Below are 18736 nucleotides of genomic sequence, written 5' to 3'. Positions count from 1 at the left end.
TAGCCCAATACATGCTCTCCCCTCCACTGAGTGAAAAGAATAGACAAAAAGCTATTATTTTTCTTCCCTTTATCCCCCATCCCTCGCAGCATCAGCAAGGCAAGACAACATCACAAGTGAGGCCATGAATTTACTTTGATTATATTTTGTTTCTTATACTCAACATTATTTTGTATTATAATGCTTACTGGATTATCTAAAATCAACATTGTTGATTTTAAATTGTTATAAAGCCAGACTTTTGGAAACATTTGAAACAATTCATAAGCCATGTCTGAGAGGAGTTAATTGCCTCCAGCCTATTCTTTTGTACTTGAAGTGAAAGAATTTTAGGTATCAGTAGTTTAGTAAGAAACAATGCTTTAGGAGCCCATATAATTTATTCACATTTTTTTATTTTGTAAACAAGGATATAATACTTTTGACGGTAGCCTATGAACAAAATTTTAAAAATATATCCTTTAGTTTAGAATAGGTATCAAGAGAGCATTTTAAACATGATTCTGGTAAGTTTCTTATGATCTTATATTTCAGAAAAATTTTATATGAAACTTCCTGAATAAAATAAAAATCTAAAGTCATAGATTTAAGTTGAGAAAATATGGTATATGAAGTAAGATAATTTTATTCTCTATGGTCTGTTGTACAGTGTAACGCGTACAAAATAACATAAAGAGACATCTACGTAAAATTTCAGGCATAATATCAGAGTGCATAGAGAAGTGAGAGCTTTTTAAATCAGACAGTGAAAGAAGACACAGTATTAGCCTAAAACATTAAGTTGTAAGCAACATATACATATGCAATGCCAATTCACAGAATGCAAATAAGATCAGTTAGAAAGTGTACTATGATAGCCACACATTTTGGAGAAAAATTCCCAAGCCAGGCGGATGTGAATTGGAATAAAAACATAGGCTGTATATACCACCATAGCAAAAATGGTTAGCAAGATGGTATTGAACATGGATTGCTCCCAGGGCTCCAAGACAGCACAGCAGCTAATGATTTGATACTGATAGTAGAGCCAGGAGAAATAGTCCTTCACCCGCCTGAAATCCATGGTTTGCTCCTTCAAGCTCCAGAAGGTCCGTCCTGTAAAGAAGGCAACAGATCAGAAGAAAACTAAAATAAGGAACCAAAAACAGAGTCTCCTTAGATATTCATTATTTCAGCATGTTAAAACCTTTCAAAGAATATTAATGATCTCAAAAGGGGTTAATATGAATATTACATGGAAATATGATGCACATTGTATCATAGGATTTAATAATATTGCCACTAATAATACTCGACAGCAACAACATTGTTAATTTAATAGTAACATTCATCTGAAAGTGATAATTCCTAATAACTCTAGTGATAATAATGTCTAAAAACTGAGGCTAACCACATTTTCTCTTCTTTCTTTCTTATTTTTTGCAGGCTTGTTATATAACTTCTTTATTATTATTAATTTTAATGGGGTGACATAGATCAATCAGGGTACATAGGTTCAGAGAAAACATCTCCAGGTTATTTTGACATTTGATTGTGTTGCATACCCATCACCCAAAGTCAAATTGTCTTCTGTCACCTTCTATCTGGTTTTCTTTGTGCCCCTCCCCTCCCCCCCTCCTCCTCCCCCCCTCCTTGGTAACCACCACACTCTTGTCCATGTCCTTGAGTCTCATTTTTATGTCCCACCTATGTATGGAATCATATAGTTCTTAGTTTTTCTGATTTACTTATTTCACTCTGTATAATATTATCAAGGTCCATCCATGTTGTTGTAAATGATCCGATGTCATCATTTCTTATGGCTGAGTAGTATTCCATAGTGTATATGTACCACATCTTCTTTATCCAGTCTTCTATTGAAGGACTTTTTGGTTGTTTCCTTGTCTTGGACACTGTGAACAATGATGCAATGAACATGGGGCTGCATGTGTCTTTACGTACCAGTGTTTTTGAGTTTTGGGGGTATATTCCCAGTAGAGGGATTGCTGGGTCATATGGTAGTACTATTATTAATTTTTTGAGGAACCATCATACTTTCTTCCATAATAGTTGTATTACTTTACATTCCCACCAACAGTGAATGAGGGTTCCTTTTTCTCCTCAGCCTCTCCAACCCTTGTTATTACCTGTCTTGTTCATAATAGCTAATCTAACAGGTGTGAGGTGGTATCTCATTGTAGTTTTAATTTGCATTTCTCTAATAGCTAATGAAGATGAGCATTTTTTCATATATCTGTTGCCATTTGTATTTCTTCCTGGGAGAAGTGTCTGTTCATGTCTTCTTCCCATTTTTTTATTGGATTGTTTGTTTGTTTGTTGTTGAGTTTTATGAGTTCTTTGTATATTTTGGATATTAGGTCCTTATCTGTGCTGTTGTTTGAAAATATCATCTCCTATTTAGTTGGCTGTCTGTTTGTTCTGTTGTCAGTTTCTCTTGCTGTGCAAAAGCTTCTTAGTCTGATGTGGTCCCATTCTTTATCTTTGCCTTCACTTCCCTTGCCTTTGGAGTCAAATTCATAAAGTGCTCTTTGTAACCAAGGTCCATGAGTTTAGTACCTAGATTTTCTTTATGTAATTTATTGTTTTAGGCTTTACATTTAGGTCTTTGATCCATTTTGAGTTAATTTTAGTACAGGGGGACAAACTATAGTCAAGTTTCATTCTTTTGCATGTGGCTTTCCAGTTTCCCCCCACCATTTGTTGAACAGGCTTTCTTTTCTCCATTGTGTGTTGTTGGCCCCTTTATCAAAAATTATTTGACCATATATATGTGGTTTTATTTCTGGGCTTTCTATTCTGTTCCATTGGTCTGAGTGTCATTTTTCTGCCAATACCATGCTGTTTTGATTATCATGGCTCTATAATATAATTTGAAGTCAGGTATTTTAATGCCCCCAGCTTTGTTCTTTTTCCTTAGAATTGCTCTGGCTATTTGGGGTTTTTTATAGTTTCATATAAACCTGATGAATTTTTGTTCCATTTTTAAAAAAAATGACATTGGAATTTTGATGGGATAGCATTAAATTTGTATAATGCTTTGGGTAATATAGTCATTTTGACTATATTTATTTTTCCTATCCAAGAACAAGGACTATTTTTCCATTTCATTGTATCTTTTTCAATTTCCCTTAACAATGTTTTGTAGTTTTCATTATATAGGTCCTTTACATTCTTTGTTATGTTTATTCCTAGGTATTTTATTTTTTTTTGTTGCAACCATGAAGGGGATTATTTTATTTTTTTTGAGTTCATTTTCTAATGTTTTGTTGGCATATAGAAGGCAATCGACTTTTGTATATTAGTTTTGTATTCTGCGACCTTACTGTATTGGTTTATTGTTTCTAGTAGTTTTTTTGTGGAGTCTTTGGGGTTTTTGATGTATAGGATCATATCATCTGCAAAAAGTGAAACCTTTACTTCTTCTTTCCCAATATGAATGCCTTTTATTTCTTTCTCTTGTCTGATTGCTCTGGCTAGAACTTCCAGCACTATGTTGAATAAGAGCAGAGAGAGTGGACAACCTTGTTTTGTTCCTGATTTTAGGGGAAAAGTCCTCAGTTTTATCCATTTAATATGATGTTAGCTGATGGTTTATCATAAATGGCCTTTATTATGTTGAGATATTTTCCTTCTATACTCATTTTGTTGGGTATTTTAAACATAAAATGATGTATTTTATCAAATGCCTTTTCTGCATCTATTGATAGGATCATATAGTTTTTGTTCTTTGTTTTGTTGATATAGTGTATTACATTAACTGTTTTACATATGTTGCACCATCCTGTGATTCTGGGATGAATCCCACTTGATCATGATGAATTATTTTTTTAATGTGTTGTTGTATTCGATTTGCTAGTATTTTGTTTAGTATTTTAGCATCTGTATTCATTAGAGATATTGGTGTGCAGTTTTCTTTTTTTGTGTTGTCCTTGCCAGGTTTTGGTATGAGGGTTATGTTGGCCTCATAAAATGTGTTTGGAAGTATTGCTTTTTTTTCAATGTTTTGGAAGACTTTGAGTAGAATAGGAACCAAGTCCTCTTTGAATGTTTGATAGAATTCACTAGTATAGTCGTCTGGCCCTGGACTTTTATTTTTGTGGAGGTTTTTGATAATTGTTTCTATTTCCTCCCTGCTTATGATCTGTTTAGGCTTTCTGCTTCTTCATGACTCAGTTTAGGAAGATTGTATTGTTCTAGGAATTTATCCATTTTTCTTCTATATTGTTAAATTTGGTGGCATATAGTTTCTTGTAGTATTCTCCAATAATTCTTTGTATATCTATGATATCTGTGATGATTTATCCTCTTTCATTTTGGATTTTGTTTATATGAGTCCTTTCTCTTCTTTTCTTAGTGAGTCTTGCCAAAGTTTTGTCAATTTTGTTGACCTTTTCAAAGAACCAGCTCCTTGTTTTATTAATTTTTTCTATAGATTTTCTGTTTTCTATTTTGTTTATTTCTGCTCTATTATTATTTCTTTTCTCCTGCTGGTTTTGGGTTGTCTTTGTTCTTTTTTTTCTAGTTCCTTAAGATGTAAAGTTAAGTGCTTTACTTGGGCTCTCTCTAGTTTGTTCATATAGGCCTTTAGTTATATGAACTTTCCTCATATTACTGCTTTTGCTGCATCCCAGAGATTCTGATGTCATATTGTTATTTTTGTTTGACTGTATATATCTTTTGATCTCTGCTTTTATTTCTTCTTTGACCACTCATTTTAAAAATATGTTATTTAATTTCCACATTTTTGTGGTTTGTTTACCTTTTTTTTTGCAGTTGAATTCCAGTTTCAAGGCTTTATGATCAGAGAATATACTTAATATAATTTCAATCTTTCTGAATTCGTTGATGTTATTTTTGTGGCCCAACATATGGTCAGTTTTTGAGAATGTTCCATGTACAGTAGAGAAAAATGTTTACTCTGGCACTTTGGTATGAAATGTCCTGTAGATGTCTATCATATCGAGTTGTTCTAGTGTTTTGTTTAAGGCCAATATTTCTTTATCAATTTTCTGTTTGGATGAACAATCTAGAGCTGTCAGTGGTGTATTGAAGTCTCCAAGTATGATTGTATTTTTGTCAGTTTTTGTATTTAGGTCAGTCAGTAGCTGTCTTATCTATTTTGGTGCTCCTTGGTTTGGTGCATGTATATTAAGAAGTGTTGTCTTCTTGATTCAATGTCCCCTTTATCAATGACTGTTTTTGTCTCTGATTACCTTTGGTGTCTTGTAGTCAGCATTGTTAGATATGAGTATTGCTACACCTGCTTTATTTTGGATGTTATTTGCTTGGAGTATTGTTTTACAATCTTTCACTTTGAATTTGTTTTTATCCTTGTATTTTAGATGTGTTTCTTGTAGGCAGCATACAGTTGGATTTTCTTTTTTAATCCATTCTGCTACTCTGTGTCTTTTTATTGGTGAGTTCAATCCATTTACATTTAGTATAATTATTGACACTTGAGTGTTTCTTTTTGCCATTTTATATATTACTTTCTGATAGTTTTGTATCTTGTTTGGTTCTTCTCTTTTGTTTTTCTTTTTTTTGTATTTTTTTTTTCTGAAGCTGGAAATGGGGAGAGACAGTCAGACAGACTCCCGCATGCACCTGACCGGGATCCACCCGGCACGCCCACGAGGGGCGACGCTCTGCCCACCAGGGGGCTATGCTCTGCCCCTCCGGGGCATCGCTCTGCCATGACCAGAGCCACTCTAGCGCCTGGGGCAGAGGCCAAGGAGCCATCCCCAGCGCCCGGGCCATCCTTGCTCCAATGGAGCCTTGGCTGCGGGAGGGGAAGAGAGAGACAGAGAGGAAGGAGGGGGGGGGTGGAGAAGCAAATGGGCGCTTCTCCTATGTGCCCTGGCCGGGAATTGAACCCGGGTCCCCCGCATGCCAGCCCGATGCTCTACCGCTTAGCCAACCGGCCAGGGCCTCTTTTGTTTTTCTATCATTTGTTTTTGTTTGGTTGTAATCCATACTTCTTTCCTTTCTTACTTTTTTTTTTTCAAGCCATGTGCTTTTGTGGTGGTTTTTTTCAAGGGTGGTTATCATTAAGTAATGGAAAGAATACATATCATGTTCATTGTAGTACCTTATCTTAGTGATTTTCAACCTTTTTTGAGCCACAGCACATTTTTTACATTTACAAAATCCTGGGGCACACCACCTACCAAAATGACACTCTAACACAGTACATATTATACATATAGTTAATAATATAGTTTCTAAATATATTTATACTCACTTAGTGTGAAACCTGGGCCTGTTTTGATAAACACAAAAGGGATATCCTGGCAGGAATGGTAGAAAGACACACACAAAGCTCTTCCTCAACAGTTCTCAGTCTCTCTCTGTTTTTTAGTATTTATCGCAGTCAAGCTTGAGAAGCTCAGCTCACATAGATATGTAGTTGAAAATGGGAGCGATGTCAAAATAGCTTTGTTGACCAGAATGGGGAACTCCTTGGCAACAGATAACCAAAAACTGTCCAAAGGCAGATCAGCAAACTTTAGCTTTAAAGTTAGATAACATTGTGATGCATTGTATTTCACCCTCTGCGGGGGCCTGACCGGATCCTGCACCTGACAAGGATCCACCCAGCACACCCACCAGGGGGCGATGCTCTGCCCATCTGGGGCATCGCTCTGTTGCAACCAGAGCCATTCTAGTGCCTGAGGCAGAGGCCACAGAGCCATCCTCAGTGCCCAGGCCAACTTTGCTCCAATGGAGCCTTGGCTGCGGGAGAGGAAGAGAGAGACAGAGAGGAAGGAGAAGGGGAGGGGTGGAGAAGCAGATGGGCGCCTCTCCTGTGTGCCCTGGCCGGGAATCAAACCCAGGACTCCTGCACACCAGGCCAACACTCTACCACTGAGCCAACTGGCCAGGGCTTCTCCTTCATATTTGAAGGATAGCTTTGATGGGTATAGTACTGTTGGCTGGAATTTCCTCTCTTTCAGTACTTTAAATATTGGGGTTCACTCTCTTCTAGCTAGTAGAGTTTCTGCTGAGAAATCTGATGATAATCTAATAGGCCTTCTTTTATATGTTGTATTCTTCTTTTCCCTGGCTTCCTTAAGAATTTTTTCTTTGTCATTGGTTTGTGCCAATTTCATTGTGATGTGCCTTGGAGTAGGTTTATTTGGGTTAAGATAACTCGGTGTTCTGTTTGGTTCTTGAATTTGAGGCTTTAGTTCTTCCACAGGCTTGAGAAGTTCTCGTCTATTATTTGTTTGAATATGTTCTCCATTCCATTTTCTCTGTCTTCTCCTTCTGATAGACCCATTATTCTTATGTTGCTCTTTTTGATGGAGTCAGAGAATTCCTGTAGGGCTTTCTCAATTTTTTAAATTTGTGAGTCTCTCTCCTCTCCTCTCTGTAGTATCTCTAGTTGCCTGTCTTCTATGTCACTAATTCTCTCCTCTATCTGGCCTGTTCTATTAGCTAAGCTTGTTACCTCATTTTTCAGTTTATGAATTGAGTTTTTCATCTCTGTTTGATTCATTTTCATAGTTTCAATTTCCTTAGTGATGTATTTTTTCTATTCGTTGAACTGTTTTTTGAGCTCCCTAAATTGCCTTTCTGTGCTTTCTTGTATATCTCTGAGTATTTTTAGGACTTCATTTTTAAATTCTCTGTCATTTAACTCCAAGGTTGCCAAGCTATTGAATTTTTTTCTATGGATTTTTTTCTCATCTACATGGGCTATATTTCTGTTTTTTGTATTCATATTAGTCGATTTATTTTTTTAATGGCACTTGAGAGTGGTATTGTTAATAATACTAATAAGAGTTGATATAAAAAATTTTTTTGATAAAATACAGTGAAAAACTGAATATTCTATTTTGCTAAGTGGAACAAAAACTACATAGAATGGAGGGCTTGAGTTGGGGGGAAAGTGACAAAGAGGCAAAAAATGAGATAAGAACCCACAAAATGTTACAGGAAAACAATTTGGATCAAGAATAAAATAATTTGTTTGTAAATGAAGGTCAAATGAGAGAAATAGTGAAAGAGAAAAGAAGAAAAAAAGGAAAAGAGAAAAATGATAAAAAAGACAGTGAAAAATAAAAATTCTATTGTATTGATATTAAGTGGAAAAAAAGCTACATAGAATGGAGAGCAGGAGTTGGGGGAAATGCTAATGAGGTGAAAAGTGAAGTAAAGAGCACACAAAATGCCACAAAGAAAAAATTTTAATCCAGAATAAAATAATTTTTTTGTGAGGATTGAATAAGAGAAAAAGTGAAAGAGAAAAGAAGAAACAAAAGAGAAAGATAAAAAGAAGAAAAAAAAGAGTTAAGGTTTTTGGAATGTAACTCTCATAGAAAAAGAAAAGAATGGAAAATGTAACACCTATGGATACTGAAGTTCAAATGAAAAGAGAATAATAAAATGGAAAGAGGATAAAATTTCCAAGGTGGAAGAAAAAAAAATGAAAGAAAAAAAGGAAAATGTTATAAAGATTGGATTTTTTCTGGTTTTAAGAGGTTATCTTCTTCCTTTTTTTTCTTCTCTCTGTTTTTGGCTGGTGGTGCTGTACCCCAGGTTCTGCCCCTGTGACACTCTTAGGCAGAGATTTGCAGTTGATGTGTCGCTATGGTGATGACTGTGATGACATAAACTCGGCCTCAGTCCCATTGGTAGGCGGGGCTTGTAAAGGTTTGCAGGCTCCGACAATGGGAGAGTCTGTTTTTCCTGAGCCTCTCCCCAAATCTCTCCTTCCTGAACCAGCAGCCCAGGGACCTTCTGTGAAGTTGTCCCAGCCATTGGCTGGAGAGCAAGAGGCTCTAAGAGCTGCTCAAATCCTCCCCTTTATCCCCACTCAACACAGGGTTCTGGGTAAGGCTTTGTTGGCCAGAGCCACCAGTGTAATCAGGCGGGGCTGGGAGCCGATTGCTTTTCAGATGTCCTTCTATGAGCCTCTAGGCATGTCTAGCATGCTTCAGCTCTTTGCGGGTCTACTCTCCCCAGGCTTTTTGCACTTTGTAACCTGTATTGGCTGGCAGGAAGATGCCCCAGTCACTGCCGGCAGAGCATGAGGCTCTAAAAGCCGACAAGTTCCTCCTCCAGGTCCGTGCAAAGCACAGCCCTGGGTAAGAGAGCTCTGCTAATCAGAGCCACCAGCTTAAGCAGGCGGGGGAGTGAGCTGACCTCTGGAGAGGCTCCTTTATACGGTTCCCGGATATGTCTAGTTAAATTTGCCTCAGCGCTCCTTGGGTCTGCTCTCCACAGGCTTCTCCCTTGTTGGGAAGCCTACAGCCCAGCCTGCCCAACTTCCACAGTGTTCTCTGAGATCTGTTCTGTGGGAATGTGCTTTTTAACCTGTATCGGCTGGCTGGAAGTTGCCCCAGCCACTGCCTATAGAGTGAGCGGCCATAAAAACTAGCAAGTCCCTCCTCTGGGTCTGCTTAAATCACAGGCCTGGGAAAGAAGGCTTTGTCAGCCAGAGCCGCCATCATAAGCCGGCCAGGCAGCGAGCAGACTGCGGATTAGGATCTTTTCTAGGGTCCCGGGGTATGTCTAGTTTGCTTCAGCGTTCTGCGGATCTGCTCTCCAGAGGCTGCCTGCTCCAGCAAGCTGCCTGTGCGCCCTGCCCTCCAGCTCTTTCGCAGTTTTCTTTTGTGGGAATGTGCTTTGTTAGCCTGTATGGCTGGTGGAGGTAACCCTCCCGGACAGGTCCGGGCATAGGGAAGCCGACTCTAGCTTGCTTCCAGTGCGCTATTGGTTGGGGAGCAGAGATTTCACAGAAACTCTGGCTACAGCCCACACAGAAGGCCACTGCTGACAGTCTCCAACCATCTGGGAACCCTCGTCTGGGAACGCAGGCGCCCACACCTGAAGCGCCAGGTGGAACCACTAGCACACTGCCCGTGCTTGCCGGCCAGGATACTGGGAGTAAACAAAGCCAAAAGCCACTCTGGTATGCTTTTCCACAAGCAACCCCCTCTCCCACCCCTGCCTGGGTCTGCCGCTGGCGTTAGCTCCTCGTGGGCTGAGCCGCGGGCACACTCTCCTTGGCTTGATCATCTGCCCTAGCCCAGCTTCTATCCTTCCTTTCCTCTCAGTTTCAGGCAAAAGTGGCCCTTCCTCAGGTGAGTGAGGAAAGCAGAATACTCCATTCTCCCTCTTAGTTCCTTCAGAGTGGGTTATATATTCAGCTACTTTTTCATCCAATCATACCTTTGTTTGATGTATGTGTATTTCAGATGCTCCTGGGATTGTTTTTCTGTCTCTAGTTGTAGAACTTGTTGAAATTTCAGGAAGAGGTATTGGGAGCACCCTCCCTGCGCCATTTCTCTGACATCACTCCACCACATTTTCTTTAGCTACATATACAGCGAGAGAAAGGAACGTGAAATTTCTATTTCCTTTAACATCTTTAAAGAATTGTGTGCAAATGAGTTAACATAGCAAGTCTGAGACTGCTATTTTTAGAAGGGCCTGCTAGCAAGTTTGGCTCTTGGCTGGCAACTGGGATCTTGCGTATTGGAATGTTCTCTCCATTCTCTAAGGATAAAGATGATTCACTATGCCTAGATTGTGCAAGCACTGTAATTAATGAGGAACACCTGCTTTATTCTGGGAGTCTGAAACTTTGCCAATTGTCAGGAATAGGGTGGCTACATAACCAGTCTCTATAAACACCTTTGTACTGAGTCTCTGATGGGCTTCCCTGGGCAGAAACACTGCACATGTATCAACTTTTTTGTTGGTAGAGAAAGGAGCATACTCCATGTGTCCACTCATGGGAGACAGAGAGCATAGGAAGACTGTAATGAGTTTCTTCAGACTTTACCTGTGTCTCTTCTCTTTGTTGTCCTGTTGGATATCCTTTTATAGTAATATACCACAGCTGTGAGTTAAATATTTGTTGAGTTCTGTGAGTCTTTCTAGTGAGTCATTGAATATGTGGATGGTCTTGGGGAGCTCTGATACAAATGGGAAGCCCAAAGTGTACCTTTGGGTAGTCACTTAGTTTTATTTAAGTAGAGCTCATAAGAGCCATATAAAAATGTGTGTTTTTTTGGCCCTCAGATAGGACAGTTATAATTACATGTAAATTTTTCAAGAAAGAAGAGCATCTCCTTGGGAAGATTTTCCACTTTCATAGACATTATAAGTGTTTATAGGGATACAAGCTGACCTTTTTGCCTGTTTTTCTTACTCTTAAGAATAATAGTGCCAATATCTAAATCCACTCTAATAACTTTTACTATTCAAATCACAGTTAAATTTTTTGCAGATCCTTTCTTCTGACCTGGAACCACCTCTTTTTCCTTTTATTCTCCTTTGATTCTCCTTTGAATACAGCGAGATGTTTCTGCTCCATAAGACTGAGGACTTCCCAGACTTTGAGGAGACCCTCATGACCCAGTGCCTGGCCCAAATATGTAATCAGTAAATGCTTGCTGAATGAATGAGTAAAAAAATGAATGTCAAGTAACCAACTTGAAAAACAATTATAGATCACTCATAGTTCCAACTTAAATAGGATATTGTTTGCTACTGTTGGCTTTCAATAGCTTGGCTTTGATAAGTAACACTTTCTTATAAAGAGAATTTCAAAAAAAACTTAAAATGGAAAGTCTTTGTGTTATCAAGTTGGGGTTACCTATAATAAGGACTAGGATAATTTTAAAAAGCAGATAAAACAACTGAAGTTGTTTTACTTTCCAATGGAAAGAAAAATCAACATCCATCTTTCTCAAAGCCAGAATGAGAACTACATGGCTGTATTTCAATGCCTTGTCCTGGGAGGTGGACCTCTGTGAAGTTAACCACCAATATTTTGTTTTTGTTTTAATTATCAGCTGTGGCTGCAGAGAAAGAACAATGACCAACAGTGTTAGGTCTTGAAGGAAATGAGTGACAGAAGGAGTGATCATATCAGCGAGTGAAATTATACAAGCAACTGAGATTTTCCACAGAAAATTCAAAGTTATCACTGTTTGAGCTTGTAGGTTGTCCCACTAGACAACTGTATTTCAAAGTCAACCTAATGCCTACCCACACTTGCTTCCTCTTCATTATCTGGATAGAGTCTGGGGTGGCCCCAGGTAACTTATCAGGAGCATACGAGCACATTCATTGGGTATCAAGTCCCAGGCTGTGCTGGATAGACACGGGAGAAGGATGGCTCAGACAAGGAGAGGTCCTCCACTTAGGAGGCTTGGTTCAGTTGGGGAGACAGAGAACAATTCAATAATATGTACAAATATATCACTATCAACTCGATTGTGCCCAAATAGAAAGAAGCAATGTATAAGAGGCTAGGGAAGCCGGATCCAGTCTGAGTATATCTCTGAGGAAGAGATATTTCAGTTAAGATCCAGGGGATGATTGTGCCTCAAACAAATAAATGGGTGGGAAGAATGAACAAGGCAGAGGGATCAACTTGTGCTTAATGCAAAGAGCAGAGGGGCAGGTCATGGAGCTTAGAGAGCTAATGAGGGAGGCTGGGACTATGAGGAAGCTGAAGAGGAGAATGGTCAGAGTAAGGCCATACATGCTAGGGCCTAGTTGGATAGGCTGAGAGTTTTGTTTTAATTCTCTGAGCGAGGGGATCTCCAGAGGTTTTTGAGGGAAGAATGCCTAGAGGACAAGGCTTTCCACTCCTGTGGATGTCTTGCCTTCCCTGTACCCAGAAGCCAAGTTGAAATGATTTTGAATAACAATTGTCTCAGAAAAATCTATGCCTTTGCTTTTTTTTTTTTTATGAGAGAGAGAGACAGACACAGATAGAGAGAGAAAGACAGACAGGAAAGGAGAGAGATGAGAAGCATAAACTCAGAGTTGTGTATGCTTCTGCCCTTTTACAGGTATTACTTTTTCCAAATCAATCATGTACTGAAAATCTGTTTAAAGTTGTTTTAATACTCTTTATAATTTTATGAATGAGATAAATTGCTCATTTAGAAGTATTGACTTTTTCTTTATACATTTTTGCTTTTAAAAAAGCACAAATTAATTGCCTTGCTGTTGCTTTCCTTTCTAAAATGGAACTTCTGGATTGGCCATCTCTGAGGAACAGCTGGGGTGCCCCCTGCCTGAGGCCCTGAGAGAGACACTTGGCTTAGCTGTGCCAGACGCCTGAGCCACGGAGACACCCATCACACCCAGGGCAAGTACCTGGGAAGGCCTGGTAACATACTGCTAACAATTTAAAAAATTAAGATTAAAAAGTTTTTTTTCTTGCCAGTTTCTACAGTCCCCTGTATCATTTCCCAGCCTTCTCAGTAGCTGGCTTTGGCAGGACGAGTCAAAAGTGCTTTATATTGTCACATGTTACTTTAGTTTCGTGAAATCTAAGAGTCAGTTGTAAAAAGCATTAATTTCCTCCTTTCTTTGATTCTTTTTTCCCTCTTATTGATGAGAAGCAATTTTATAGATTATCTATTGTTTCTTATTATGAAAAGGTGAGAAGAGACAGGGTTGGTTATTATTGGTAAACCATCTGCTACAACCTGTTGTTAGAATATATACTATATTTAGCTTCTATATTTGCTTAAGTAATAATATTTCTACTGCTTATTGAGTCCATTTTTAATTCCTACAGAACTATATGAAATATTAAAAAAATATTTTAGGCAATTTAAGATGAGTAATGTGGGTAGGAGAATTTATTAATTCATTAAACAAACACATTTTGAGTACTACTATGTGGTTTCCTCTGGCTTCCAAAGGACTCTATCCTACCCTATCCTATCACAGACTGAAGATGCTCTTCTTGGCAGCAGAAAACTGGACCATGCAAATATAGTGAAGGGAAAATAATTTTTCTTTTACTCTTCTAAGTTTTTCTGGCTGGGTTAATAATTAAATTGACATAAAACAGATTACCAGTTTATTATGAAATTATTATATATGTACATAGGAGGTTCCACAAAAGTATGGAACCTGAGGACAAATTGGCCTTAGCTATTTATATGCCATTTAGACTAAGGAGAGGGAGGCAGGGGTCTGGGACTCAAAGGGAAAGTAGGAAATTCACAAGTAGATGAGAAAGAGCAAACATTTGGTGTCAGTCAAATAAGTTTGCAAATATGATATATATGTTTGCTCTCTTATAGTTTGCATTGGGTGTGGAGGACAGGCTGTAAGCAGGCAGGATCCTTATAGCCTAAGGCTTAGTTTTATGACTAAGCCTTTGCCTGGCCTGTGGTGGCACAGTGGATGGAGCGTTGACCTGGAATGCTGAGGTTGCCAGTTCAGAACTCTGGGCTTGCCTGGTCAAGGCATATATGGGAGTTGATGCTTCCTGCTCCTCCCTCCTTCTCTCTCTCTCTCTTCTCTAAAATGAATAAATAAAAAAATAAAAAAGGAAAAAAAATAAAAGACTAAGCCTTTCCCACCCTTTTTTTTTTCTTGTTTTTTTTCTGAAGCTGGAAACGGGGAGAGACAGTCAGACAGACTCCCGCATGCGCCTGACCGGGATCCACCCGGCATGCCCACCAGGGGTGACGCTCTGCCCACCAGGGGGCGATGCTCTGCCCCTTCGGGGCGTCGCTCTGCCGTGACCAGAGCCACTCTAGCGCCTGGGGCAGAGGCCAAGGAGCCATCCCCAGCGCCCGGGCCATCTTTGCTCCAATGGAGCCTTGGCTGCGGGAGGGGAAGAGAGAGACAGAGAGGAAGGAGGGGGTGGGGGTGGAGAAGCAAATGGGCGCTTCTCCTATGTGCCCTGGCCGGGAAACAAACCCGGGTCCCCCGCATGCCAGGCCGACGCTCTACCGCTGAGCCAACCGGCCAGGGCCCCACCCTTTTTGATGTGGGGTGGTGCACTCTCATGGGGAATCCCATTATGCCTCAGATAAGTGACTTTATATCAGAGACTTTCTTGTTTGTATATTGGATTAAAGGTTTTGATTTCTATACTATAAAGTGGAGCAGACCGGGAGCTTGTTCTCTCTCAGTTCCTGAGATTAGCATTAGAGGAGAGAGCAGAGAAAGGTCACGTGGAGGAGAGGAGAAGCAGCCAAAATGGTGGAGCGCTGAAGGAGAAGGGAGTTTGTGCAGAGAGAAGGAGATGGGGAACAGAGGTGAATGAGACTGGTGAGCTAGAAACCTTTGATCCTAGGAAAACTCGGATAAAACAGTGGTTTTGGGAGTGCTGAATGGAAAGGGAAGTGTTTTCCCACTTTGTGTATTTCTTGCCCGCCAGGTGCAAAGATGATGGCCCACCAGTTCTTGGCTCCATTGTTTCATTATCGTCTGTCTAAATTCAGTGAGAACCTACATAGGCCAAGCAGCTGTGATAGTGGCCGTGGCTACTGGCTTTACATTTGGTAAACAAATTATTGCAGGACCACCAGAAACAATGGAACACAAAGAGGAGTCTACCAAATAGACTTGTCTAGTGGTTCCCTGTCTGCCACACTGAATTTATATTATGTCAAGGTGACAGCTCCTTTCCATTTAGAAGATTTTTTTTTTTTTTTTCATTTTTCTGAAGCTGGAAACGGGGAGAGACAGTCAGACAGACTCCCGCATGCACCCGACCGGGATCCACCCGGCACGCCCACCATGGGGGGGCGCTCTGCCCACCAGGGGGCGATGCTCTGCCCATCCTGGGCGTCGCCATATTGCGACCAGAGCCACTCTAGTGCCTGGGGCAGAGGCCACAGAGCCATCCCCAGTGCCCGGGCCATCTTTGCTCCAATGGAGCCTTGGCTGCGGGAGGGGAAGAGAGAGACAGAGAGGAAAGCGCGGCGGAGGGGTGGAGAAGCAAATGGGCGCTTCTCCTGTGTGCCCTGGCCGGGAATCGAACCCGGGTCCTCCGCACGCTAGGCCGACGCTCTACCACTGAGCCAACCGGCCAGGGCAAGATTTTTCTTTTTTTTTATATGTAACTTTTTTTTTTTAACAGAGACAGAGAGAGAGTCAGAGAGAGGGACAGACAGGGACAGATAGACAGGAAGGGAGAGAGATGCGAAGCATCAATTCTTCATTGCGACTCCTTAGTTGTTCATTGATTGCTTTCTCATATGTGCTTTGATGGGGGAGGGGAGGCTCCTGCAGAGTGAGTGACCCCTTGCTCCAGCCAGTGACCTTGAACTCAAGCCAGAGACCATGGGGTTATGTCTCTGATCCCACGCTCAAGCCAGTGACCCTGCGCTCAAGCTGGTGAGCTCTCACTCAAGTCAGATGAGCCTGCACTCAAGCCAGTGACCTCGGGGTTTTGAACCTAGGTCCACTGCATCCCACTCCGACACTCTATCCACTGTGCCACTGCCTGGTCAGTCATAGAAGACTTTTTTTTTATCTGAGTTTCCTTAGGCAGGTAAGACAGAGGGTGAAAGGTCCTTTCTGAGTCTTGTTTCTTAAACATAACTACCTTAAAATAGTCAAAAGGCATATTTTGTGGCAGCAAATTCTGCTTCCCCTCATAACAAACGTGCAGTTAATGAGGGTCAAGACTGAGCACCAATGGAAGAAAGAACATGAATAAATGCTAAGGAGGAAGCTAGAAAAAGAGGCTGAATTTCGGGAAATAAGATGGTTGAGACGCCACAAAATTAACCATCTATAGGTAACCTAGAACTAGTGACAGCAAGCATCTTAGCCTTAATTTTTCACAATGAAATGTGAAACTAATCTTCCCACTTCCATTAAAGACCTAATGCCCAGAAAAGCTAAATAAAGGGCTGAAAATGTTTATTTATTCAAGAACACCATGAATTTCCTGTTTTTAATTATGTATCTTTTTAAAAGATGATTTTCTGTATATGGAAAAGAGGGAGTAGTGGTCTCTTTCTTTTTTATATTTTAAAATTTTCCTCTAAACTTTATGATTTAAAAATTTAGCTGTTTGAGGTTGTACATTCAAAGATGGTACTGCCTAAGCAGGTTGTTTTGTGTCTTCAGGGGTATGGTGGTCTGGATGGATAGAACTAACGGCTAGAGCTATGTGATGATACGCTCCGTGGATGAGGAGGGCAGGGAGCACTGTGCAGCCAGAGCAGTAGAAGCTCCTGTAGGAAGTGGAGGATGGGGGCCTGTCAGCTCTCTTACCTGGAGGGATGATTGGGAAGCCTGAGGAAAGGCTTTCTCTGAGCCATTGTTTTAAAAACTTGATCAAGTCTCCTTCTTCAGGAGACCTGGTGTAGTATCCCATTCTAAAATGCTTATCAGATTTGATTTGTCAAAGTTCCTCTAGTAATAAAAACAAAACAATTTATATTTTCATAGGATTATTTGTAATGTAAAAAGTACTTTTATTATATTTACATAATGCAGAATATGAGTTTGGAAATAAAATTAGACATTGGTTCAAGTCCTGACTCTTCCACCTACAGGCCCTGTGACCTTGGCTCAGTTACTTAATTGTTCTGGGCCTTAATTTCCTTGCCTATGAAATGGAAACAATAACCCCTAATGTTTAGGATTCCTCTGAGGATTAGCAGAAATGCAAGCAAAGCATCGATTTAAGGGATTTACACAGGGAGGAAGTACATAGGTTGAAAGAAAGACTCTAATTGGAGAAAGCTTTTCCTCCTTCCTTCCTTTATCTTTATTTATCAGAAGTAATTATTAACAGACTGGTAATCACACTAGGAACTGCAAGATTGGTGATCGAGACAGTCATGGCCATTGCCCTCAAGGACTATAATTCAGCTGAGTACTGTATTTTCCACTGATGTACATTTTAAACAAGGTTTCCCACATATATTAAGCAGCTGGAGCTGAACCCTAGAATGTTAGTGGCTGGGTAGGCTAGAGATCCCCTGACCAAATCACTCATTTTAAAGAAAAGGACTAAGTCTATGGGCTAACATTAAACTGGTTGACATTAGATTGGTTTTTCAAACCATACTGTAGCAACTGAACTAGGTGGAGAATATCCTGTTTTTGTGAACTGACACTGGATAAAAGAAGTAGAAATTCCAATGGAGGTTTTCTGTGGTCTTTGAAGACTCCAAGTTGAATAAGGCCAGTGGAGTCAGGTGTGCAGGATGTCTGCAAGAACTCAGCCCCACCCTCTGTTTCCCCAGACTCTGCTCATCCTTATGCAAGAATCCTCCCTGCAGCTCCACAGTTCAGATTCTCCTCTAGCTGAATGAAGGTCTGAAGGCTTAATTATTGCAAATATTACTAGGAACTGGCAAAACTAAGGTTCTTGTTAGTCATGTTCATCTTAGCATGGATAAAAGACCCAACGCAGAGTTTTGCCAGATTGACAGGAAGAAGAGGGAAAATGACTATGAGTTTGGGGAGCCAGAGGGAGAGACTGAATCCTAAAGTGAATCCTGTGGATAAATAGGGACACAGTCACAGTGGAAAATAGCAGGGACTTGGAAGTCCACTAAGAAGTTAGTTCATAACTGATTGGAGAGTAAGAGGCTATTTTTTATTTCTGAATTCATTGCCCTTTTATCAACAGGCAATGTTCCTCTCACTAGATTTGTGTACAGTGGGGAAGGAGATAAAATTTCACCTCCTTTCCCAGAATAGAGCGAGAAGACCTGAGACTTATAACTCACATTATTCAGGGGAAAACTGTTTGGGCCTGTGTGGAGAAGAGAGTTAAAATAAATAGAGCAAGAAAAAACCATGTGCTCACACGAGCCATTGTGTGAGTCACAAAATGAGCGCGCAGTAAGGGGAACATGCACGGAAGTAACAAAAGGAAAGTCTGGGCTTGCTCCGGGAGTTCTTTGTTGTTGGTTTCTGTCCATGGCACAGGAGTGGTAGAAAGTTAGGCAACTGCAATGAAAGATGAGTAGCAGGTATTTTGTTGGGAAGA

At 40.3% G+C, this 18736-nt stretch overlaps 1 protein-coding gene across 2 annotated transcripts in view; it reads right to left on the bottom strand.

Annotated features, from left to right (window-relative positions):
• Positions 1–611: 611 nt before the first annotated feature.
• The window catches only part of SPTSSB (serine palmitoyltransferase small subunit B), a 39369-nt gene continuing 21244 nt past the window's right edge, over positions 612–18736 (bottom strand). For both annotated transcript variants that reach the window (XM_066347583.1, XM_066347585.1), the window contains one exon: positions 612–1095. In XM_066347583.1, the coding sequence (XP_066203680.1) occupies positions 833–1063 (231 nt within the window). In that variant the 5' untranslated portion in view covers positions 1064–1095 and the 3' untranslated portion in view covers positions 612–832. The remainder of the gene's footprint in view (positions 1096–18736) is intronic.

This window comes from Saccopteryx leptura, chromosome 8 (genome assembly GCF_036850995.1).
Source record: "Saccopteryx leptura isolate mSacLep1 chromosome 8, mSacLep1_pri_phased_curated, whole genome shotgun sequence".
NCBI classification, from domain to species: Eukaryota; Metazoa; Chordata; class Mammalia; order Chiroptera; family Emballonuridae; genus Saccopteryx; species Saccopteryx leptura.
The sequence above is the reverse complement of the archived record's forward strand: the minus strand, read 5'-3'. Positions and strand labels throughout refer to the sequence as shown.